Source organism: Lycium barbarum, chromosome 3 (genome assembly GCF_019175385.1).
Source record: "Lycium barbarum isolate Lr01 chromosome 3, ASM1917538v2, whole genome shotgun sequence".
Classification (NCBI taxonomy): domain Eukaryota; kingdom Viridiplantae; phylum Streptophyta; class Magnoliopsida; order Solanales; family Solanaceae; genus Lycium; species Lycium barbarum.
The window spans coordinates 130,568,884-130,593,910 of NC_083339.1; the positions used below are offsets into that span (position 1 = coordinate 130,568,884).

The 25,027-nt window shown below is 35.9% G+C and overlaps 1 protein-coding gene across 1 annotated transcript in view; it reads left to right on the top strand.

The window, feature by feature from the left end:
* The first annotated feature begins 1,825 nt into the window (after positions 1 to 1,825).
* LOC132632534 (callose synthase 10) overlaps positions 1,826 to 25,027 on the top strand; it is a 66,376-nt gene continuing 43,174 nt past the window's right edge. The window contains exons 1-20 of the mRNA XM_060348507.1: positions 1,826 to 2,280; positions 5,299 to 5,396; positions 8,720 to 8,883; positions 9,781 to 9,904; positions 9,994 to 10,104; positions 10,668 to 10,793; positions 11,475 to 11,564; positions 12,853 to 12,950; positions 13,026 to 13,143; positions 15,040 to 15,168; positions 16,083 to 16,159; positions 16,239 to 16,320; positions 17,822 to 17,914; positions 18,048 to 18,150; positions 18,250 to 18,373; positions 18,455 to 18,638; positions 18,791 to 18,843; positions 20,183 to 20,243; positions 20,370 to 20,451; positions 22,331 to 22,380. Of these exons, the coding sequence (XP_060204490.1) occupies positions 2,079 to 2,280; positions 5,299 to 5,396; positions 8,720 to 8,883; positions 9,781 to 9,904; positions 9,994 to 10,104; positions 10,668 to 10,793; positions 11,475 to 11,564; positions 12,853 to 12,950; positions 13,026 to 13,143; positions 15,040 to 15,168; positions 16,083 to 16,159; positions 16,239 to 16,320; positions 17,822 to 17,914; positions 18,048 to 18,150; positions 18,250 to 18,373; positions 18,455 to 18,638; positions 18,791 to 18,843; positions 20,183 to 20,243; positions 20,370 to 20,451; positions 22,331 to 22,380 (2,169 nt within the window). The 5' untranslated portion in view covers positions 1,826 to 2,078. The remainder of the gene's footprint in view (positions 2,281 to 5,298; positions 5,397 to 8,719; positions 8,884 to 9,780; positions 9,905 to 9,993; positions 10,105 to 10,667; positions 10,794 to 11,474; positions 11,565 to 12,852; positions 12,951 to 13,025; positions 13,144 to 15,039; positions 15,169 to 16,082; positions 16,160 to 16,238; positions 16,321 to 17,821; positions 17,915 to 18,047; positions 18,151 to 18,249; positions 18,374 to 18,454; positions 18,639 to 18,790; positions 18,844 to 20,182; positions 20,244 to 20,369; positions 20,452 to 22,330; positions 22,381 to 25,027) is intronic.

Consider the following 25,027-nt stretch of genomic DNA (forward strand, 5'->3'; position numbering starts at 1 on the left):
TTACAAATAAAATAAAATTTATTTATATGGCAATTTTCTTTTAATTGCTGTTTGGGAAACGATAAATTTATGAATGTTAAGTTTTATTTTTCAACTAAAGTCATGCCTTATTTAATAGACTATTACATAAAATTTAGACCTAATATTTTTTCTACTATTATATTTCAGTAATAATGGGTGAATACATTAAACTCTATCGTTATTTTTAATTATTATTTTGTAGTTTGTGTAATTAGCAATTTAATTTTCTTTCTCCTTTATTTTAACACAAGAATTTGCAATAAGTGAAACTCATTTGAGAAATTAATTTAATTTATTATCCAATGTTTCTTCTGGTTTTATCTATTAAGACTTAAGTTTCTTGGTCTTATCCACTGGATAAGTTTCTTATCATAATTTTAAAAGTTTTATTATCTCAAATTCAAGTCACTCTTATCATATTTTAGTTTTATACCATATTGCATTTTTATTTTTTGTATTCCTTATTTTGTTTTTTGTACTATTCGTTATTTAGTATTATTGCATTGCGAATAAGGGCTATTGTTAGCTTGTGATTTGAATTAGTATTTGTCTATTACTCTCCATTCAGGGGCGGAGCTACAGCCAAATAAGGGTGGCCAATTCAACACCCTTCACCGGAAAATTAGATCATATATATAGATAAGATATTATATATTTTCGTTATATATGGATAAATGCACACCCTTTTATTTATGCAATTAAGAGTGACAGTCCAGCGGTAAGCGTGTTCATTCAGGACATGGAGGTCTGCTTTCTACTACTATGCTAGAACATAATTATTCTCTTCCCTATTAGACCCTACCAGTTCTTTAATTCTGAACAAACTAACATACATTGTTTTTCAACCTTTTTAATATTTACTTTAGTCTATAAAACTAAGAAATGTATCATCCTCTAATTTATTGCACATCAAGTAAAAATGTCCTTATTCTTCTCTTCGTTTGTACTTTTTCAGTTGAAATCAATCAATAAAAAAGAAAAATACTTAAAAGGCACGCTTTCTTTCATTTCACCTACTATTTCTTTTTCCAAATTACCTATAGATTGTTTTGCCTATTTTTGTTTTACTGTACCGATTTAAAGGAGTAAGTACTTATTTTCTTTTGTGTTGCATGATTATTCTTATTTTTAATTTTTACATTAGTTTTGATGTGTGTTGTTCTTTATATAATTGAACTAGTTGCTAAAAATTTTTTTGTTGATTTTTCTATGTTAGTTTTAATTTATACAATTGATAGTTTCATAATTCTAAGTTTCATATGATTTAGTTCAATAATAGTATGCAATTTGATTTTAACTTTTGAGTGCACCCACTCATTAGTAAAAAAAAATAAAATGTTTTGTGCACCCACTAAATTAAAAAATAATTATTCACTTCTTTAAAACTTGAACACCTTTGGTGAAATTTCTGGCTCCGCCACTATCTCAATTTAATATAACATAAATTTAATTATTAATATAATTGTTATTAGCTTGTCATTCGTCATAATTTTTATACATATTACTGTATTTGTAGTGGTTAAACTACCTAGCACCAAAAAATATCGTCTATAGATATTACTTTATTTATTAAATTTTGGTTCTAAAGAAAAGGTGTCAACGTTGGATCTTGGATTTGTTCAAATTTCAAACAAGCCCACAACTCGATGGCCCACGGACCACGGTAAACAATGCAATGCGATTAAGCAATCTCAACAAGTATATCAAGCCTTTAAATCTCGGTCAAAGTCAAGATTCCCCTATTAAACGAATCGAAATGAGCGAAACACAGCACCAAAAATCATCCTAAGCACAGGTGATTGTTACTCCTTCCTTAATCTACATGGTAATAATAAAGGCTGAAAGTTTAAAGAAAATTCCCACCACGCGTTAGGAAAAGGCGAGAAAACACTGCTATAGAAAAAAAAAAAATGAAAAACCAATATTCAGCGATTCATTTTCATTTCAATTAGATCTGATTTTTCAAATTGAATTTGAATTCTCAACTTTAGGGTTCTACAAATTGATCGATTCCTTCACGTAGAGCCCTAGGGTTTTAGTTTCCTTTTTCGTTGAACATGTCGAGGGAGAATTGGGAGAGATTGGTGCGAGCTACGTTGCGGAGAGAGCAGATACGGCAGAGTGGGCCGGGCCATGGGAGGACACCTAGCGGCATCGCGGGTTCGGTTCCGGATTCTCTTCAGCGGACTACTAATATTAATGCGATTCTTCAAGCGGCTGATGAGATACAGGATGAGGATCCTAATGTCGCTAGAATTTGTAAGTCACACCTCCAATTCTTCACTTACTACGTAGTACAATTTAAGGGCCTGTTTGATCATGACTATTGTGAAATTTGGAAAAAGTAGCTTTTTGTTTTCGAAGTGAAAAATGATATTTGGAAATTGGAGTTGTGTTTGGCTATGAATACAATTTGGATTTGTTTTTGAATTTTTGTGAGCGGTTTAGAGGGTCTATTGAAAACAGCCTCTCTACCTTTACAAGGTAGGGGTAAGGTCTGCATACACTCCACCCTCTCCAGACCCCACCTGATGAGATTATACTGGGTAAGTTGGTTTGCAGTGAAAAAAGTGAAAACAACTTTTGGTGTTTTTCAACTTGAATTCCGGAATTTTATGGCCAAATATGATTTCCGGGATTCAACTCTGGAAAAAAGAAAAAAAAAATATTCATGGCCAAACGGCCACTAAATTCCCAATAAATACACATGCTTAGGTGGTTGTGCCATTTAAAAAAATTGGATATCACATCCGGCAGAAGGTGCTACTAGCATAACAAATGATAAAATGAGAGAAGTTGCATGAGATGGTTTAGCCATGTCTTACATGGATACCTGTATACACTTGTTTTTAGCCTCTCTACCTCCATAGGGTAGGGCTAAGGTCTGCATACACACCACCTCCCCAGATCCTACTTGTTGGATTACACGGGATATGTTGTTGTTGTATTATGATGATGGAAAAATGATACAAGTGACATTGTGGGGGGGGGGGGGGGGGTGCGCGTGGGGGGTGGGGGATTGTCTTTGGAGACCTACTATCAGTCACTAGATTTAGTCTGAAACATACCACAATCGATTTAAGAATCCATATGGGCTACGTGAACGAGTTGGTATTACGACTTAGTTGTTGTTGTTACACTTTGCATTAATTTTCAGGAGTCTTTTTCTGGTCAGAGATTTGCATAGTCGTGTTAGGAATAATGTGAAAGTTAGAGATCCTCTAGTTTTAAAGAAACCCAGTTTATGTGAGAAGTCAAATCATATTGTAGGCATTTGGACATTATTCAAAAATCTTGTTTTGAAGTAATGATTCCAGTGAAGTTATAATTTAAAATTAAGCTGTGTTTATATAACAATTTTTACAAATAATACATGGAATGAAGTTGATGTTTGGATGCAATTCTTCAAAATTTGAAACAATACTTCAACAACAACATACCCAATGTAATCTCACGAGTGGGGTCTAGGGAGGGTGGGGTGTACACAGACCTTATCCCTACGTTCTGTTTCATAGAACTTATGCCCCACAATATGATAGTAACTATCAGAACTTTTCTTGCTTCACCACATTCCTACCAAACAATAGTTTTCTAAGGCTTTAAGAGATTTCTTAATTTATTTTGCTTGAAAATGACTCCTCATAAGTCATAACTTAAAAAGGACTTTCCAAGCTCATGAAGTTTTGAAAAATGTTTATTAAAAAATTCTAAACAAAATAATGAAGAGAATAGAGGGGATTTTCTTCTCGCTAAGGAGAAGAAATGTGAAGTTGGAAGTGGTTCACGTAATAAAGTTTTAGTAAAGTTCATCATCTTTTTTTTTTTTTAAAAAAAGTTTTAGTAAAGTTGGTTGGATCATGAATTATAAATTTAGGGAAAAATTTTGCAAAAATAAAAATGTCCGATTTTCAAAATTTCACAGATATGAAACCTTAAATCTATTGCATCAATAATTTACTATTTCAAGTAGAAATTGAAATACTTAACAAATTGATGTTCAAACATTGATTTGCAAATAATTTTCAGTACTCGCAAATACTATGCATGTCCAAATGGCACGTTAGTTTTTAAATGAAGTTGACCTTAATTAAAAAAAATTAGATACAAATGATTCATGTAGGCTACTCAGCCCAGTTTGCATTCATGCATAGTCGATAATTTTGATATATGAATGGTATGGTTTTAATGTTTATAGGAGCGAGTTGGATACAACAACAACAACGCCTCAGTCCCAAACTAGTTGGGTTGGGTGTATGAATCCCCACTTATTCATTTAAGCTCATTTCATATCCTCTGCAACAACAACCATATAGATAAAAGTCTAAAACGTATCCTCAATTCGTAGATAGCAACTCATCGTATGAAATAAAATAAAAGTGAAAAATAAGACAAAGATATACATATATGTATACAAAATAATAATAATAATAATAATAATAATAATAATAATAATAATAATAATAATAATAATAAAAGTTGTTTAACAAGTCTAAAATGTATCCTCAACTCGTAGATATCACCTCTATGGATCTGTTTCTTCCGTTGTGCCTATCTTTTGCTAAGTCTGTATCAACACCCAGGATAACGCTAGAAAATCCCGGGATCCAGTCTTTAGCTTCACTGTCTTTAGCTGTTTGTGAGTCCTTTTTGTGAGATGTTCTGACAGGTTTGATGTGCTTTCAACAAATAATAATAAAGACAGTGAAGCTAAAGACTGGATCCCGGGATTTTCTAGCGTTATCCTTGGTGTCGATACAGACTTAGCAAAAGATGAAGTGTTTGCTTTGTTTCACTTTTGGTGTAAAGAGTGCCTTTTAGAGGAGGAGGTATCCTTAATAGATTTGATAGGGCAACTGTAACTGTTTGTAGACTTTTGTTGGTTGTAGGGATATATCCTCTGTAACTATGGCTTTTGCACTGCCCTAGTGCTATCAATACCAATGTTACTAGCTAAAAAAAAAAAAAACACTAGATAAGTATCCCCAATTTCAGGATCTTACTTTTTCTTGAATAAACTAAAGAACATTTCAAAATTTTGACTGTGGTTTATTCATTCCTTGTTGCCGTTACACACTTATTCATCGGATTTATTATTTGGTTAGGTGAGAATAAGTTTTAGTGGTAATTTTTTTGAGCTTCTACCCTCCCAAGACCCCACTTGTGGGATTACAGTGAGAATGTTGTTGTTTCATCTGAGCTTCTAATGTGGATCTTAGTTTTTGAACTTCTTTGGTTCGAGATGTGATCTTATGTCTAAGATTGGTTGTTTTGCTGAAGTATGTGAGCAGGCATATTCAATGGCGCAAAATTTGGATCCCAACAGCGATGGTCGAGGTGTTCTTCAGTTTAAAACTGGATTAATGTCTGTTATTAAGGTATTTCTCAAGTTAATACTGCTGATTATGGGCCATCTTAACCTTAAGGCAATTATCTAATCATTTGGGCGATGTGGTAGTGACTGTGTTTATATTTTACGCGGCAATTCAACAAAATCTAAGAGAGGATAAACCGTGTATTGGGAGGAAAAAAAGAAAAGAAAAGGAAGATAAAAGACGATCCTTCTGCAGATTTTCTATGTTTTGGTTTATCTCCTGTAGATGGGAGCTTTTCCGTTATCAATAAAAGATTACTCTTGATCGAAGAAGTGAGATCGAAGAAACTCCGGATTGATCATTAACTAGTATACCTCTTGCATATGGGAGCTTTTCCATTATCAATAAAATATTACTTAATCAAAAAAGCAAGATTGAAAAAATCTCGGATTGATCACTAACTAGATTCCAATACCAAATCCTAGTATCACCTCTGAAAACTTGGTTTTCCCAACTGAGAATCACTCCTTTTATTAGATTGGTCAATTAAGATTCACCATGATTAATGGTTTTGTTCACATTTTAGACTGTCCGTATTCACAGGACTATCTACCAGTCTTTGGTTGGAGGAATTTATTAATTAAAAAGTTGGATGCAGGCTACTAACTAGTTTGTATACTAATAAGGCTTGGTATTAAAGGGTTTGGATTCTTATCAGTTGTGTGCTTCTACTTTTGGGTTGTAGTTGGAAGATGATCAGGTAAATTTATCACTTTGCTTTGTCAGCTTTGTGTTGTCGCTTGTTGGATTTATAAAGCAAGTGCTTGCATCACAAGTTGTAGTTTATAGATGAATACAAGATTGTTCTCACAAAGAATTGATACCCAATATCGAGTAAGTTCAAACATTAGGGCGACCTAATTTTATGAAAACAATGAAGGGGTTAACTTATACTAATATTGAAGCATTATATAGGCAAGCAAATTAAGGATTAAAGTAAACTTAATTGAAGCTAGGGCCATATGTCTCTTGATATTACGGTTTGGGCTATATTATCTTCCTATATATTTGATGGCATGCGAGATTGTAGAAGTCGCAATTATTCCAATTCTCTTTCCTATGCCAAATGGACCTAATTTAATAATCCAATATCCTATATCATGGATCATAACTTATAAAATAAGTTAGATGCTCTAATAACTAACTCTAATTTGAATGCTTGTGGTTTGCAAGTACCCAGTATTCGAACAAATCAAATCAAATCATCTCAAGTTCAATGCGTGAATCCAAATTCCCTTGACTTACCAATCAATCTAATTGGTGGCCGAGCAATTAGAATTATTTTAAAAAGAAAAATTAATAAACAATCCAACTTCCATTACATTAATACTAAGCAAGAAAAAGTATTTTACAATCTAAATTATGCATCAGCTTGAACAAGCAAGTACATCAGCAACAAAGGATATTTTGTCTTTTGAGGAACAATGGAAATCATTACAAAAGTTTTGAACTTGAAGATACTAAAGAAAGAAGAAAAAGTTGAAGGAAAAAAGAAAGATAGATAGAAGAAAAAGGTGAAGGAAAAAAAGAAAGAAAGATACAAGAAAAAGGTGAAGGAAAAAAGAAAGAAAGAGGAAAATGGTGAAGGATAAATCTGCTATAGCTTTCCAAGCTCTCTTTCCTTCAAAACAGGATTTGTCCATTGCATACGACACCCCTTATGGGTGTGGCCATGTGGTAAATGTATTGGGTTGAGAAACATGAGGTCTCATGGTCAAATCCTAGCGGAGGCAAAAAATACTAGGCAATTTCTTTCCGTCTGTCTAAGTCCTGGTGCATAGAGTTACCCGGTACCTGTGCTGGTAGGTAGTAGGTGCCCAGTGGAATTAGTGAGGTGCGTGCAAGCTGGCTCGGGCACTGCAGTTATTTAAAAAAATGACATTTGTTAAGAGTTCTCCTTGGATATAATTTAAAGGTTCCGTCCTAGAGGCAACTCTGAATTTTCTCCCGGCAACTGGGCACTGAGGTGTCAGAAGTTCACTGGTCAGGGATGGCAAGACAGTAGGAGTTTGGTTGAGAGGACTCTCCACCTGCCATCTTGAGGTTGGTGGTTGGGTCACCAAAAAGGCAATTTGGGAGAAGGTTACTATTGAGCTGGCCAGGGATATGGGGATGAGTTTTACCATATCAAGCAAAGTAGTTGCTCAGAGTCGCCTGCCAGTGCCTAGACACCACCCAAAAACAGAGCCTAGGTGTTGAAATTTCTGAACCTCAAGCGGAATTTCTCCCCCCCTTTTTTTGGGGGGATAAGGTAAGCATTTTATTAACAATAGGGGAAGACCCCGTGTACAAGCCGTTTACCAAAAGAAGAGAATCTACACCAAAATATGATTCTCAACAAAAGAGATCCAATCCTCTATACATATAGGGACCTCAAGTGGAATTTCTCTTCAGCTGCTTTCTGGCGCTCGAGTCACCATTTTGATTAAGCTCAAAAGTCTCCTCTAAACTCCAAAAAGTTACTAAACTTGAACAAATATAATTGACATACAAAGACTTTATAAATCCAACAAACTGTGAAATAATGTAACTTCTGAACAACTACTTAAAATTCGTCAATAATAAATGTGCAAGTTAACAAGGTAAATCTATTTTTACAGCTTTATCACATTGCCGGCTGCTGCTTAACATGTGCTTAACTTATTGTACAATTGTTTCAGTAGATGCAGCTGATCATAATCTTATGCCTAGCTAGATTTGACAGCTGCATTATCCTTTTACTAAAAATAATTAAACCATGATGTATGTTAGGTTAGTGAATGATGACCATGACTCTGATGAAAATATAATTCCACTCTGAGATTCGGTCATCAGTCTGATGAAGCACATAAGCGAAGCAAGGGGCATGTTTCTTTTCGTAGTCCTTTGTACTGAGAAACCTTGTACATAACTAAATCCCGTCTTATTACGAGTGCTAACAATCCCCATTTGCCATTATGAATCCCACATAATCTTTTTTCTTGAACAATAATCCCACATAATCTTTTTGTTTTTGAAAAGGTAAGTAAGTTATATATTCAAAAGAGGATCAGCTTAGCACTAAGGTGGTGCTATGGCAGTACAGATATGTGGAAACCCTCTGTCCAGAAAACAAAAAGAAGGTTTCCTACCATGGAAGTCCTATCCTTTTTTTGAAATGAATGAAAGATCTATCCTTGTAAAGATTCTATGAAGTTTATCATGCTATTTTCATCCTTTATGTTCTGCAGATTCCACCACAAAGCCAAAAGAATCATACATAATCTTGTGTCTGTAGTAGTTAACCCTTTTGCATGTCCTGTACCCTTTGAGTGTGATGAAGTTTGATTGGAGTTCAATATTTGCAGCAAAAACTTGCCAAGAAGGACGGGGTTCGGATAGACCGTAATCGTGACATTGAACGCTTATGGGAATTTTATCAGCAATACAAAAGGCGGCACAAAGTGGATGATATTCAAAAAGAGGAACAAAAATGGCGTGAATCTGGAGCTGTTAGTGCTAATTTAGGAGAGTATGTTTCTGTTACCTTCTTGTATCTGAGTGTTACTTAGCGTACTTCCTATTCTCCTTTGGTTAATCTTACAGTAATTAGTGGTAGCCTTCCTGCATCAATTGCTCAAGATTATGCTTGTCTGACAGATGGAATTGATTTCTTCTTAAAATTAAATTAAAATGGGTTGTTAGAATCTTGTCGAACTTTTCATGATAATGATGTGAATTTAAGGCTGGAAATGCCTGTTACTGAAACATTTGATTGCAGGAGTCTGTTTTTGATCATTATAGTATCCACTACTAAATATCCCGAGAGAAAATAGTAAATATGTCATTTAATCGTGTCAGCTTAAATTGTCGTTTATAGCCTTGAAAACATTCTGTAATTTCATGTGGCATTCTGTAGCATTTAAACTGATATTCTTGTCATTGTTTGCCTTTGTCTTTTCAGTGGGTTTGTTTGTTAATGTGGAGGAATCATTGTAGAAGTGGCTTTGTCTGCTTGACTTGATTAATATTTATTTAGTTTCTGTCATCTGTTTGACTTGATTAGTGTGTATAGCTAAAGTGTTCATTCACTGAAAGTCTTTATATTTTAGATTTCGGGGTGATGCAGAAGATCTTCTTGGCCCTTTAGCTTAAGCCTTGAGGCATCCTTTCTATCTATCTTCCATTTGCTGCAGTGCTTGTCTCTCATTTACTGACTGAGGCATTCTTCCAGTTAGCTAGCATATTCACTTTCAGCATATAACCTCTTTCATGATCAAAATTGCGACAGTATGGAATTTTGATTGTTGAATAGTAGTTCTATTATCAGAGAAGTTGAGGACGGATCTTATTCTTTTGTTTGATCCTTGCTTGTTCTTTTTGTAAAGGAAAAAGCTTCACCCAATTATTTGTTCTTTTATTGTTCTAGGTTGGGATTTAGATTTTCAGAAATGAGAAAGGTGTTCGCTACCTTGAGGGCTGTGGTTGAAGTGATGGAGTATCTAAGCAAGGACGCAGCTCCTGATGGTGTGGGAAGGCTTATTATGGAGGAGGTAATATTTCCTTTCACTTGTTCGTATATCTCTCTTAGTATAGCCTGAGACTAATTCCCTACTTGTGGCATCTTCCATGGATTGTTCAGTTGAGAAGGATCAAGAAGTCTGATGCAACTTTATCGGGGGAACTTGCTTCATACAATATTGTTCCTCTAGAGGCACCATTGTTGACAAATGCTATTCTTTTTTTTCCGGAGGTATGAATGTTGATTATTCCTTTTATTCTTTGACCAACAATAATCTTTTTTGAAACTCTATGACCAATAATATTTATTTACCAAATTTATGAATCCCCTAATCATTCCCCCTATTTGGCTTTGCCTGTTCTGAATTATGGCCCTTTTTTGATTGTATGAAATGATTTTATTTCCTGTCTCTCTTGAGTGAAAATTCCTCATTAAAATTTTTGTAAATACCGGTGTTTTCTTCCGCTGCTTAAAACCTACTTAACGGAAGAAGAATGTGGGCTTGAGTGCCAACACCACTAAACTGGTAAGGAAATATTGCACGTTATGCTAGTCGCCTGTATAATCTGCATTCTGCTTAATTTAAATAGTTTCTGAACTATTGTGAGTCTTAGGTTTCATTTTATTTTGGGACTACACTTCTTTGCTACAGTAATGGATCATCTATTCTTCAGTATGTCTATCTACTTGGCTGCATTTGAAGAATCATCCATTCTTCAATATCTCTACAGATCCGTTATATACATTCATGTAATGTGTCAAAGAGAAGTAATTTTACTGGGCAACACATGCAGGTTCAGGGTGCCATATCAGCAGTTAAGTACACTGAGCAGTTCCCTCAGCTACCTGATAATTTTGAGATTCCTGGACAGCGGGATATGGATATGTTTGATTTTTTAGAATATGTCTTTGGCTTTCAGGTTGGTGTTTAATGTCATTTTGAGATGCCTTATTTCTAATTTTTTTATGTAAGAACTTCAAAATGAATTTGTAAGCTTCACTTTACCAAATTTGGAATTTGCTATATAATTAAACTTATCTTGTTTGCTATTAAAACAATTTTTAATATCTCCTGCCTTCCAGAATACATTGTAGGGCATATATAAATATGAGACATTATTTTTGTTCTCTAACAAACCTAAATAGTGTCATATTGCATAATTCCTTCTTGTGGCTGCAAAATTTCCTTTATCTGATAATATTGGTAAGTGGTCAAATTTTAAGTTGTTTGTACTTGTGGAATGATTCACCGGAGCTTTGACCATCAAGAGAACTTCCTTAGCTGTAAAAAGTGTACTTGTGGGAAGAGTCGGTGATTTCTATTTTGTGGAGGCCTCGTGGTTTTGTTGAGTTAGGATATTGCTCCTTTGACACACCATTCTTGCCAAACCGATCTCACGGGGACTGCACAGGATTGTATATTGTATACCTCTATATGCAAGTTGCATATGGAAATAAACAACAATAGGATAGGCAAAGTCAATTATGTTAATTTTACCTTTAGCTCTAGCGGTTTTGCATGTCCTATAACTCTAGTTCTAACCTGTTACTATGTTGCATTGTGTCACTATTCCTGCTGATCTGGGTTTTCTTATGTGCAGAAAGACAATGTAAGGAACCAGCGCGAGAATGTCATCCTTATTGTTGCAAATGCCCAGTCACAACTCGGGATACCTGTTGAAGCTTATCCAGTGAGTTATTAGTTGATTATTAGAGCGTTTTATTTATCTGTTTGGTGTACTACTGTACTGGTGTCATTGCATAAATGAGTGCTTGAATTTTCAGTTTTTTTTGATAAGTCATTAATTCGCATCCAAGTGTGTGGCATAGTGGTCAGTGAAGTCGGTTGAGCACCTTGAGGTCTCAGGTTCAAATCGCGGCAGAGAAAATATTAGCTGATTTCTTCCCATCTGTTCTAGCCTTGGTGGACAGATTTACTTGGTGCCTGTTGCAGGTAGGTGGGAGGTGACTGGTATCCAGTATAATTAGTCGAGGTGCGCCTAAGCTGGGCTTGACACCACAGTTATTAAAAAAGAAGGAATAAGTCATTAATTAATTGAAGGTGTAAAATCTCTGTGCACAATCTTATATACAAAAGAAGTGTTACATTGTATGGTTTTGGAGATGTCCTCGCTAGCGGGGTGGTGAATTTGGTAACAGCGTTAAACTAAGAATATTTAATGGTAATATCTCCCCACTGGTCTGTAATACCTTTGTGGTCCAAGGAAGTAGTTTTATATCTAGACTAGATATCCCATAGTCAACTGGTTAGCAAGAGGCCGAAGTGAGTCATTGTCAATATATTACATTTTAAAACTTTTCCTCTTTCATCGTGTCCTGCTTATTAATATTGATAATTCCTGATATTTTCAATCCCCTAACCACAGCTTTTAAAGCCGTCTTGGACTCTTCTTCTTTTTGTGTTTGAATAAGCATCTGAAACATTATTCTTATGATGGCTGAGATGTCACATGGTAGATTCATCATATGAACTTTCGAGTGGATGCATTTGGTCATTTTTCCGTTTCAAATGTAGCTAGCAGAACTGTTACGTCACAGTGTTGAGATGAGCATCCATCATCACTAAATCACTACTAGTTTCTCTGTTCAGTTGTATATGCATCAACGTTCAGGATTACGTTGATATCTTGTCTTAAATATTTGAATAATTGTTGTGAGCTGGTTGGTTGAAAGAGTTTTGGAGAGGTTCTGATTAAGGTCTACCTGCAAGTCAATGTTCATTCTGATGGTGGGCTGTTCTATCTTCTATACAAGAAATTTTTGCTTTTTTTTTTCCTTCCATTTTTTTTTTTATAATTTTTTTAAAACTTAGTAGGAACCTTAAGCTGATACTTTTAAATGGTTAATGTAGTTGAAAGTGGCATTACAGTTTATATACCGAATTTTACGTGTTACTTCAGTTACAGGAGAAGGTTATCGCTCCAAACTTATGTGTGTTTTTTTTTCCCTCTTTGACAGAAAATAGACGAGAAGGTTATCACAGAGGTTTTTCTGAAGGTCCTGGATAATTACATCAAGTGGTGTAGATACTTACGCATTCGGCTTGTGTGGAATAAGTTAGTTCTGCAACTTTTGTTATATATAGTGCTAATGTAATTCACAACCGATTCTCATTTCAATCATGTCAACAGATTAGAAGCAATTAACTGGGACAGAAAGCTTTTTCTTGTTTCACTGTATTTCTGCATATGGGGTGAAGCAGCAAATGTCCGTTTCCTTCCTGAATGCATCTGCTATATATTCCACCATGTAAGTCAGTCTCTGTTTTCTATTTCTTTTGCTATTTGATTAGTGGTTGAGCTGGAGCTATTTGCTGTTTGATCAGCAGTCTTGCAGGAGATAGTTGGCCGCTTTAGAATCCGTGGCCCTTTATTCTAGTGATGATTTCTAAATAGATTATTGACATATTTAGTCCCAGCATTAATGCGTGAAATACAAGATCCCTCTATTCTAGTGATGATTCTAAATAGATTATTGACATATTTAGTCCAGCATTAATGCGTGAATACAAGATAATAGATATATTTTCCGAAATTAAACTATTCAAGTATACATAAGCTGTCACAAATGTCATATTATTGAATGTAAATTTCCTTTTTTTTTGAGTCAAAAGGTAACCAAAAAGAAGAGCTAACAAATGTTAATTTCTGATATTCTATTACTATGTGTAGTAACTGAAACGTTTGATCAAAAAAATGTGTACTAACTGAATGGTGTGGTTCCAAAACCTTGTAAATCATGTTTAGTTGCTGAACTATTTAAGTTAGCTGAACCTATGATTTGTAACCTAGACTGTTTGAATGAACCCGAAGCATGACAGGATTATGGTCTCTTCAGAGTATACAATAATGTGGATGCTGCCATTCATTGTAAGAAACAGGATCCTTGTTGACAGCTGGAGTAACTACTACCTAGCCTGTTCGGCACTTAAATGTTATGTAGTAATCGCGGTTAAGGTCCTGAACTTTTGTCTAGCGTTCCTTGGTTGGTCTAGGATCTAAATTTTTTTTGCATTCATGACAGTCAAAACGATAACGCTGTGATCTGTCCTTTATATTACCACTTCTATTCTGTATCGCTCCAATACACTTATTGGATGTCCATTCCAACTGTGATGTACTGTTGCACTTCTAGTTTTTAGATGAGTGCCTAAGTTACCACCTGCAATATTTTCAGTTATCCTTATGGCTGTTCTCTGGTGGTTTCTCTTCCTTTCTCTGTTTGTTTTCTTGATGATAATTTCAGGCTAAGGTTTTTCTCCCCAAAATTTTAAACCCTCTCTGATGGTTGAAGAGGGTTGTGGTGTTCTCATTTTCACCAAGTAACCTAACCAGCTTGTGTTTATTTGGAAGTCAACTGATATCCATCTATCTTGGAGTGTATTCCTTTAAATCTTGGCTCTGTTTAAACTTTCCATTAGCGAGACTGCTTCTCTTAGTTGGTTAATGGCCTGCATCCCTTCGCGCAGGGATTGCAGCACTTCTGAATTCTGAAGATCTTTTATCACATTTTTGAATTAAAATCTGTGCCTCTGATTGTTCTGTTTGACTGTATTAATCACTTCATCAAAATATGCTAAGAAAAGGAACTTCTTAGATTTTTTGATACCAAAGTGGCAAGTATATTGAGATATTCCTGAGAAATATAGAAAGTACATTCAACTTGTTTGCATTCATTGATTGTGAAACACATCTATCACTTGGTGAGCTGGACTGATTGACTCTGAAATCTGTCCTGAATCCAGTTTTTCTCGTGTTCTAACGGACAGTTTTGGCGAACACGGTTGAAATTGTGATGTTGAGTGCATGATCAGATTGGAATATGAGATTTACAGTTCCTACTGAGCTGAAATCACATTTAAGCCGAACATAATTGGTGTTTAGTTGTCGTAAGATTACTTTATGCTGACTCTAAAGTATTACTGTCCTTTTTTGCTTTTGTCATTGTGGTGTTCAGTTTGACATTATTTTAAGAAAAATGTTAAGATGAGATCATTCTAAGGATGTTCTAGTGGTTTGTATTCTTTTCGTGAAGCAGCGTCCAGCACTAGTTATCTCTGCGTAACATGTGGCCTCCAAATTAGGGCCACACGAAATATTTGAATGTTTGTCTTGAGGGGTTCACACGTTATTTTGCATTATGCAGATGGCTAGAGAATTAGATGCAGTTTTAGATCATGGAGAAGCCAGTCCTGCCACGAGTTGTGTGGGCAAAAACCGGTCTGTGTCCTTTCTGGAAAAAATTATCTGTCCTATATATGGCACAATATTTGCGGTGAGCACATTTATCACAATTTATCCCGTTATTCCATAAGGTTTAATCCATTTCTGTACTTACAACTACTGTTTGAGTTATGAATAATACGTGTTGGAGTAAGAACTGTGATTGTGCGCCATGAAGATGAAATGATCTTCGTTTGCTTGCAAAATCAAAATTGGAGCGCTATAAACTGAAAGAATTCGGTGAAGTTTGAATAGCCTAGTTATGCTATGAAAAGTAGTAACATGTGCTTAACCGATTTGTTCCCCAGCCCGTGGTTGGAAAATGCTTGTGCATTCTATTGTGATGACACATCTTATACTTCCATTTCCCTTGGAAAAAAAAATGTATGCTTCCATATCTTCAAGGATCTTCAATGCAAATGAGTGATTTTGGCTTCTTGTAAATTTCTGACCTTTTTATGGTACCTTTTGTTCTGTGCTCCTATGGTGCAGCCATCTAATCTTATCCAATATCAACCATATTAAGGATTATCTGTTGCTCTTTGTTACTGTATTGTAATTTCAGTGGTCTATCTTTTAGCATAGTTGCTTTATGTTTTGTGGTAGTTACAATTTTAGCTAAATCCCCGTAATGGCGAAAAACCTTGTTCAGAAGGCTGGTGAATCCTTGTTAAAATGTGCATGATGTTTTACAAGCAGTGCTTTTTGTATATATGCAGCTTATTAATTTGCGTCTTCTCAAAATATTTAAAAATGTGATTGACATCTTCCACAAATTGGTTGAGGAATGTCTTAGTTTGTTCTTGTGTTTACTCTTCATAAAATAGTTAGAATGCTATCTTGAGGTCTTGTAATATTTTGGTACATTTTGTGCTTGTTTTTGGGAGTTATTTACTTTTCTTTAACCTATTTACCTATGTATATTCTTTCTGGGTTGGTTTTGCCTTTTTTTCTTTTAATCTGCAGGAAGCTGAAAGAAACAATAATGGGAAAGCTGCACACTCAAAGTGGCGAAATTATGATGATTTTAATGAATATTTCTGGTATGTTCCTTCTTGATGTGCAAATTGAATTTAGCCCCACAGATTTGGATCTCATTCTTTGTAACTGATGCTTATCCAGGTCACCTTCTTGCTTTGAGTTGGGTTGGCCTTTTAAGGAGGATTCCTCGTTCTTGCGGAAGCCTCCCAAGAAAGGCAAACGGGTTGGTTTTACTCTGTTCTTAAATTTCTCTTGAATCATGAGTTAGTTAGATGCCTGCATATTCAAAATCTGGAGTGGAGATATGTTTCTCCACATGTCCTTCCGATGAAGCGTGACATAGTCTTCTGGTTTTGGTGTCTCTGTGGGTATTTTCTGGTTTTTCATTGTGTCTTGGATTGGTTTGTATTTGTATAACATAATGACTAGAATGTGAAGAGTCCAGCATTACCGTGCCATCAGATAATAAATGCACGATGGACTGTCTCACATGATAGAATGTCACTTTGGTGTAGTGTTTTTTGATGACAAACTGAAACATGCTACTCCCTCCGTTTCAATTTGTTTGTCTTACTATCCTTTTTAGTCCGTTTAAAAAAAAGAAGTTTTTTTGGCAACTCTTCAATTCCAACTTTCCACAGGACATGTTTAAGACCAAAAGAATAGAGGGCATTTTGGTCCATTCCACATATCTTTAATTTAAGACCAAAAGTCTTCTTTACTTTCTTAAACTCCGTGCCAAGTCAAAACCAGATAAACAAATTGAAACAGAGGGAGTATTTGATTATCTAGATTTATTACATATATAATAACTAGGCATGTGATGCAATATGGGTTCCAAGTGTGCTGAGAAAAGTGTGTTTTTTCACTTGGCTAGCCTCTAGAGGGATGATTTTGACAGCGGAAAATCTTAGAAGGTTGAAAGTTGTCTGCATCAGTTGGTGTTACATGTGCGTGCAAAAAGACGTCTAATTTCTCTCAGTTGAGAAGTAGTCTCCGCTCTCTTGTTTACTTTATGCGTAAACAGAAAGTTCCTAGTTGTATAGAGGATTGGGTGGAGTTTTTAGAGGATCATATTTTGTAGATTCTTGATCTTTTGTTATACCCTTTGTATACGGCCGATGTGGCAATGTTTATGAATGATAATACTTTTACTTGATCAAAAAAAAAAAAAAAACTTGGATTTAGTTTTCTGCTCATGGCGAGGAAAGATGTTTCTTAAGTCTTCCTATCCTATTTCATGATTGTGGATTGTGTTAAGACTGCTTTTGGCTTATGATTGAAGTTGGTGAAGTTTAGGATGAGTCCTGAAAGTGCTTTCTACAACAACTACTACATACATACCCAGTGTAATCCCACAAGTGGGGTCTGGGGAGGGTAGTGTGTATGCAGAACTTAACCCTACCTTGGGAGAGAGGCTGTTGCCAATAGATCTCGGCTCAAGGACTGAAATGGCTTTCTAGACACATGAATATTTGGGTTTCAGGAATCTGGTTTTGAGTTTGTTACATTTTCCGAGAGATTTAACTGAGGTGTATTAACTGATGGTTCTCATGCTGTTCCTTTTCTTGGTTTTTACTTTGCCGTTTGATCATTTTGACCTGCATTATGTTTGTTTTTCCCCAGATTTGTCCCTATTTCCTCAAACCTCAATATTAACTGTACTATGCTGTTCTCATTTTTTTAGTTTTAATATTCTTTTTGTTCTTACTCTGAACTGGCAGACTGGAAAAAGCACATTTGTTGAGCATCGGACTTTCCTTCACTTGTACCGAAGTTTTCATCGTTTGTGGATCTTTTTGGTTGTCATGTTCCAGGTTATATTCGTTCTTCTCATGCTGCTTATCCACTAAGTTATTTTTTTCTTTTTATTTTTGTGTTTTGGCTTATCCACCAAGTTAGATCTATAGCATAAAAGGGTTTATATCATCTTTTTCCTCTACTGTTCAGGCATTGACAATCATAGCTTTCAGCAATGAGAAAATCAATCTGGACACTTTCAAGAAATTGCTTAGTGTTGGCCCGACATTTGCTGTTATGAATTTCATAAAAAGTTAGTTGGCAGCTGTGCTATTGCTCTGATTTATTTTTTAGTCTTTTCTTTTCTTCTGCTTACATTCTTGTTTACTGAGTGATCTCGCTTCTTCTCTAGGTTTCTTAGATGTGCTCCTCTTGTTTGGGGCCTACAGTACCGCGAGAGGCATGGCTATATCAAGGATTGTTATCAGGTTTTTCTGGACTGGTGTGAGCTCGGCATTTGCAATATATGTCTATCTGTAAGTCTTTGTTTCTAGGAGTTAGTTTTTATTCTTGTATTTTCTCATTAAAGATTGCTATTTGGTGTAATCACAATACAGGAAACTTTTAGAAGAAAGGAATACAAACAACAACTCCTTTTATTTCCGCCTTTATATCCTGGTTCTGGGTGTTTATGCCGGCATACGGATAGTTTTTGCGCTCCTGACAAAGTTACCTGCCTGTCACAAGTTATCGGCAATGTCTGATCAATCTTTCTTCCAATTTTTTAAGTGGATCTATCAGGTATTATTCTCGTATATGGTTTTGTTCCCCTAATTTCTTGATCAAAAAATTATTTACCTTATCAAAAAAATCCGGTATTATTCTATACATTGTAAGACTTCTTTGCCACTATGCTTCGCACAATTTGTTTGACATATTAATTATATTTCCAGGAGAGATACTTTGTTGGCCGCGGTCTTGTTGAGAAAACAACTGACTATTTACGGTTTGTTCTTGGTTCTTTTAACGTTTAAGCTTTTGAATTGTGTAAGGGTAGTCTTGATTCTCATTAATTACCAGTGGAATGTTCTGTTAAATACATGATTTCATCCATGCTTTTCAGTTACTTAAGTCTCTTACAACAAGAAAATACAAGCATAAAAACTGGAGAAAATGATTTTGTGGCGTTGACTATGGTTGTTGTAGTTATTATTCTCAATCTTTCATGTAATCTGTGTCTGAGGTCCGACAAATTACTTGACAACAATCTTGATTTAGTACTTTCCACGACTAACAATTTTATTTTATTTTTGTTCTTTTTTCTATTATATTATACTTCCTCTACTTTTTTTGTGTATCGTGGTTAAGTTGTCTTATCCTCTAAAGTGAAGCTCCACTGTAGTCAATTTATGCCTGTATAATTATGGTCTTTTTTCTGTTTTCTTTTCCGGGCCTTATCTTTGTCTAGTACTGCCGTTTGTAACTGAGAAAAGTAATTTTTTTCCAGAAATCAATTTCCTCTGTCCCAATTATGTGGCACAGACGGAATTTCGAGATTCAAACTTCTAAATTTTGACCGTGAATTCGGACATAGAGGCTTTGATTTTTTCTTTGTAATAAAATTTATATATTTGGAAACTACATAAAAAATAATATAAATCATACTCCCTCCGTTTCTATTTCTTTGTCTGGTTTTAACTTGAAACGGAATCTAAGAAAGTAAAGAAGACTATTGAATGTTGTGGTCTTAAACTAAAGATATGTAGGATGTACCAAAACACCCTTTAATCTTGTGGTCTTAAACATGCCATGTGGAAAGTTGGGATTAAAGAGTTGCCAAAAAAGGAATGAGGTATTCTTTTGAAATGGACTAAAAAGGAAAGTAAGACAAACAATTTGAAACGGAGGGAGTAATAATTAGCAGCTTAAAGTATGTAGAAGGCATATAAAATAATCCAGTCAAAGAAAAACTTGGTTGACTCGAGAAATCTGAACGGTGCCACATGAATTGGGACGGAGGGAGTAATTTTTTTGAGAAATAATGAGAGAAGTTATATGCTATTTCATCATTTAATATTCTTTATTTTTAGCCATGGTTAGTTGCTTGTAATATGGATAAATGATGATCATGTATTGGATCTAGCACAATCTCTTTTTGTTCCTTTTGTTATCCTGCATCTTCTTGTTGCCTTCAATGGATCTATTTACTATATTAAAAAAACTGCCTGTAATATGGATTTTATTGCAAATTATTTGCCTTGTTTCACATTTACTCCTGGAGTACTAATTTGGCTTGCTGTCATATGTGCGAAGAGTTAATGTCTCATGTGTTTTAAATGCTGCAGATATTTGGTCTACTGGTTGGTGATATTTGCTTGCAAGTTCACTTTTGCCTACTTTCTTCAGGCAAGTGATGGTGCTTAGCTTTTGAAGTATCATTATTTTTTATCAGTGTTACTTTTTGCAAGTCTTTGCAGTGCAGTTTAGTTTCATTGTGCTGAGATCCTTTGTTTGCTATGATAACAATTGCAGATCAAACCGCTAGTTGTACCTACTCGGATCATAATGGATTCTGTTTTCCTGCAGTACTCCTGGCATGATTTTATATCGAAGAGTAAGCCAACTTTTCTTATTGGTATCTGTGTGATCCAAAATTAAATCTATTTGTGATTGTTATTTTCCATCACAATTGGCTTCAGTTCTGGTGATGTTACTTTAAAAGTATATATTTCTGGCTTTACAGTAAATTAGTAACATTTGGAACCAATGATTACCCTGTCTTCCAGCTTAGTAACAACAACAACAACAACAACAACAACATACCCAGTTAAATCCCATAATGTGGGGTCTGGGGAGGGTAAAGTGTACGCAGACCTTACGCCTACCTCGGAAGGGAGGGAGGTTGTTTCCGAAAGACTCTGGGCTCAAGAGAAAACATGCTCCAAAAAAGGTCAGAGAAGGATAAGATGTTCAAAGCAGTATGAAAATGAAACTAGCGAAAGCAAAAAAAAATGCCATGATAAAGCAGTCTGAAAGAAAAGAGCTTCCAACTTTGTAATGAAATGGATAACTGTCGTGGAAGGAAACTTGAGATCTTTCTCTTTGCGCAGATTGTTGTCACGACCCAAAATCCCTCCTAGGCCGTGATGATACCTAACCTTACCCGTGAGGCGAACCAATATAAAAGTAACCACGATACTCAGGCATTATAGTAAAAATAAAGAACAACAGAATAGCATGAATAAAACATTTCCATGTCAATACAACACGGAACTATACAACCCCCTAGCACTGGTGTCACTAGTCATGACTAATGAGCTACTAACAATAGGAAGCCGAGTTGATTTCCGATATTTTCTCATGAACATGCAACATGTTAACTCAACCTGCACATAAGGTGCAACAAGTGTTAGCATGAGTACAAAATCGATGTGTACTCAGCAAGTATCATTGAACCACCCCAAAAACTTTGAAAGATTTGATGTTTTATTGGAGGAGTGGGAGGAGGAGGAGAAACCGTAAGGCATGGAACGTGGTTCCTCTTGCATTGATGTGGGTGGTTTGGAGAGAGAGAAACAGGAGAGCTTTTGAGGGGGTAGAGTCGAGTTTAACTCAATTGAGAAGTAGCCTTCAGTCTCTTATTTTCTTTTGGTTCACCCATAAAGTTCCTAGTTGTATAGAAGAATGGGTGGATTTTGTAGAGATTCATGTTTTGTAGATTCTTTTGCTTTTGTTATACCTCTTTTATACCGTCAGTTATGGCCATGCTTATAAACGAAATACCTTTACCTGATAAATAAAAATCAATAAAATATATTATCACCAAATAAAAAAAAAAAGATTTCCAAGTAAGCGTCCTGTAATCTACATTGTTGCCTGGAAAAGTAAGGCTGTGTACTGCAGAATGATCTGAGGAATAAACAGTTTCTTGAAATGACTTTCCTTCCCAGCTAGAACTAACCTTTAAAATTATATTATTGACTTGTGTTTGATAGTCTGTCCAGTGTTGGTTAAAGTTTATTGTTCTGCTACTATAAAATGCTCATTTTATTGGGATGAATCCCCCTCCTCGGTCCTGATATGTAATTATTGGATTGCATTTACTTTGTGGGTTAGTAATAGTTTGTTTTTTATGCATTAATCTGGTCACCCAACCTTAAATGACCAACAGATTTGTCCATTATTTTTTTTTGTTGCTGGGTGTTAATTAGGTGGTCTTCTTCTACTCCCCCTCCCCTCTCCCCGCGTGCGTGTATGAGATTAAAAGGAGCCTCTTCTAGCTTTTTTGCAGATACATGTTTATGCACGCAATGCACATGCTCTTTTAGTCTGCCTTTCTAATCCCCTTTTGTTGGGTCGAATCTTAAAATACTTATTGGCTTATTGATAGTTATTGGACATTTAGTGTTCTTCTTTATCCAACAGAAACTAACATTTGTTTTTGTCAAGATGCGAAATTGGTCACTTATGTATGTTTGTGTTTCTTTTGGCAGACAACAATAATGTATTGACAATTGTTAGCTTGTGGTCTCCTGTTGTAGCTGTAAGTATTCATTATTGATTTCAATAACATACTTTAGGTTTTGGATATAGCTTTCTGAAATGTTTTAAAGCTAATTTTAACATTATAGCAATTCTATGCTCAGTTATTTTCTCTTTTTGCACTTTGTATTCCATTATGGTTATTTAACTCTGTGGTATGAGGAAGATTCTCTGCAAGTTCATATCTATAGTTAAGGATGTTGAGTACTTAAGTCTTAATAGCTTTCAACTCCACTCAGAAAACTTTTACATCCAAATATAGCTAGCTCCATAAGAGATCTACTAAGTTGTTGTCATTGCTATGATAAAGTGCAAAAAGGGCAGTGGAAGGGGGAAACAGTCACAGATTTGCAACTATTAAACTACCCATCCATCAATTATTACAGCTAAGAACACACTTGTTTGTATTAAAGTTTTATACTTTACAACTGCTCATTCCCTTTAGTGGCTGCTATTATTCTCTTTCTAAAAAAATGCTCCCAGACACAGATTCCCAGGTAAGCAAAATAGATCCAGATCTGATTCTCTCTCCTCAGACCACCATCACAGCCCTCACTCCAGCATGACTCCAGCTCTCTCTCTCCTCCATAGCCTCCATCTACAGCTTTTTCTCTCTCTCCTCCATAGCCTCCATCTACAGCTTTTTCTAGTTCTTTTGCTTTCTCTCTCCTCCAAATCTTTTTAGATCTACCCTCTGTCGACATCAGCGACCTCTGACAGTGCCAGATAAATTTTCCGGCGACCTGTCAGTGCCGGAGAAAAAAAAACAAAAAAAAAAAAACAAAAACAAAAACAAAACTCCGACGACCTGAGTTGCTGCCGGCAGAATCACCGGTGACATCTGACAGCGACGGCGACCACATCAATCAACATAAAACTCCTTCAGTTTCAGTGACTTTCATTAGAAACATGCAGGGCTCACACCTTTTTTTCATCAGTGGGGATAAATCCTTTGAACTCAGGAATACAGGGGATAAATATTATAACTGGTTTTCATTAATAGAAAGGGGCAAGAGATATACAAGCAAGATCAATATGGATATTCAGAACCTGAGATGGGTGTGCGAAGCGCTTATTCAAGCATCAAAAGGCACTGGTCGACTATATAGAAGGTGGGGTAGAAAACAACAACACAATCTTTTCAGAGTTTACCAAAATTTCAATGTTTATGGTAGATTTGTTCGCATAGAGGTTTGGCATGGTTCATTTAAAGCAGCAGTGATAATCCCTGAGATCAGCCTCAACAGTGGATGGTCAGATATTGCGAAGAAAATCCTTCAATTTCTGAAAGAATTCAGCGAAGCAGAGCCACTGCTTCCTCCTCCCCCATTGAAAAAATCTTATCGTGCAGCTGCTAGCATTGACAGATGGCCAGATATAAGTCAAGGAACCAACAAAGGAGAATTGAATGGAAAACATCCTTTGCACAGAAGCTTGGTTGGCACCTTCAATGATCCATTTCATCACAGTCCCAATCCCGAAACTATTCAGAAATGGTTCATTAGTAGATGGAGAGTTACTGCTGGCATCAAAGTCATACCTTTAGACCACAATCAGTTCCTCTTTGAGCTTCCTTCCAGGCAAGAGGCAATAAGGGTAAAGGCAGGGAATTGGTTCTGGAACGGAAGACATCTTTCTTTATCTTGGTGGTCGCATGACATTTTCTCATTGCAATCTGGTAACTGCTCGGAAAACATATGGTTGAAAGTTTTTGGAATCACTCTAAATGCTTGGTCAATGGATACTTTTGAACATATAGGGGCTCGTTGCGGGGGTTATGTCGGTGTTGATGAAGATACGAAGAACAGAACCCACCTGATCTGGGCTCGCATCTGCGTCAAAAAATCAGCTATGAAGTTTCCGGCAAGTTTGAATTTTGAATTTGATGATAGGATCTTCGAATTGCCAATAATTAAGGAAATCCGGTCTTTTTCTTTACATGCTGGTCCTTCAACTGGTTTGCCCGAGGTTGGTAATAAGATGGGATCAAATTCTCTCTCAGCTCCACGTGCTAATACCATTAATGATTCACGTGACACACGTGTGGAAGAACCTGTGGAGAAAAGAAGGAATTCGAAGGATTTAAACACAAATGGGCCGGCCTTATTCTCTTCTAATAGTCAGGGTAGTAAGAAACACTACAAAGGGAGAACTTCATTAGCTTTGAACAACGGTTACTACACTAAAGGCCCATTTACAAGCAAACACTTCAAGCAACACAAAAAGAAGCAAGTGTGGAGATCATCTGTACCAAAGCTGGACCCATGCTGCTTCAGAGCTTCATCTTCCTTGAATGCTTCATTCCATTTGATCCTTTTGAACTAGAAATTCAAGCTTCTAGTCTCAGGGATTTAGAACTCATGGAGGGGACACTGTCCGAGCCTGAAGCAGATGATGAAGCGGTTCACGCAGGGCACTCGATGGACCCACATATACCCAAACCGATATTCTCAGCACTGTCAGTTTCAAATGAATCTGACTCTGGTATCTCATCTCAGTCCTACAACAGTTTTCTTCCTTTGCCTTGGCATGATCCACAAATTCAAACTGTTGATATCCCTGATGTGGTGGAAACCTCAAAATGGACGAAGTTGACAATGATGAAGGCTTGCAAAGTGTTGGGGGTAAATGTTGCTGGGTTTGAACAC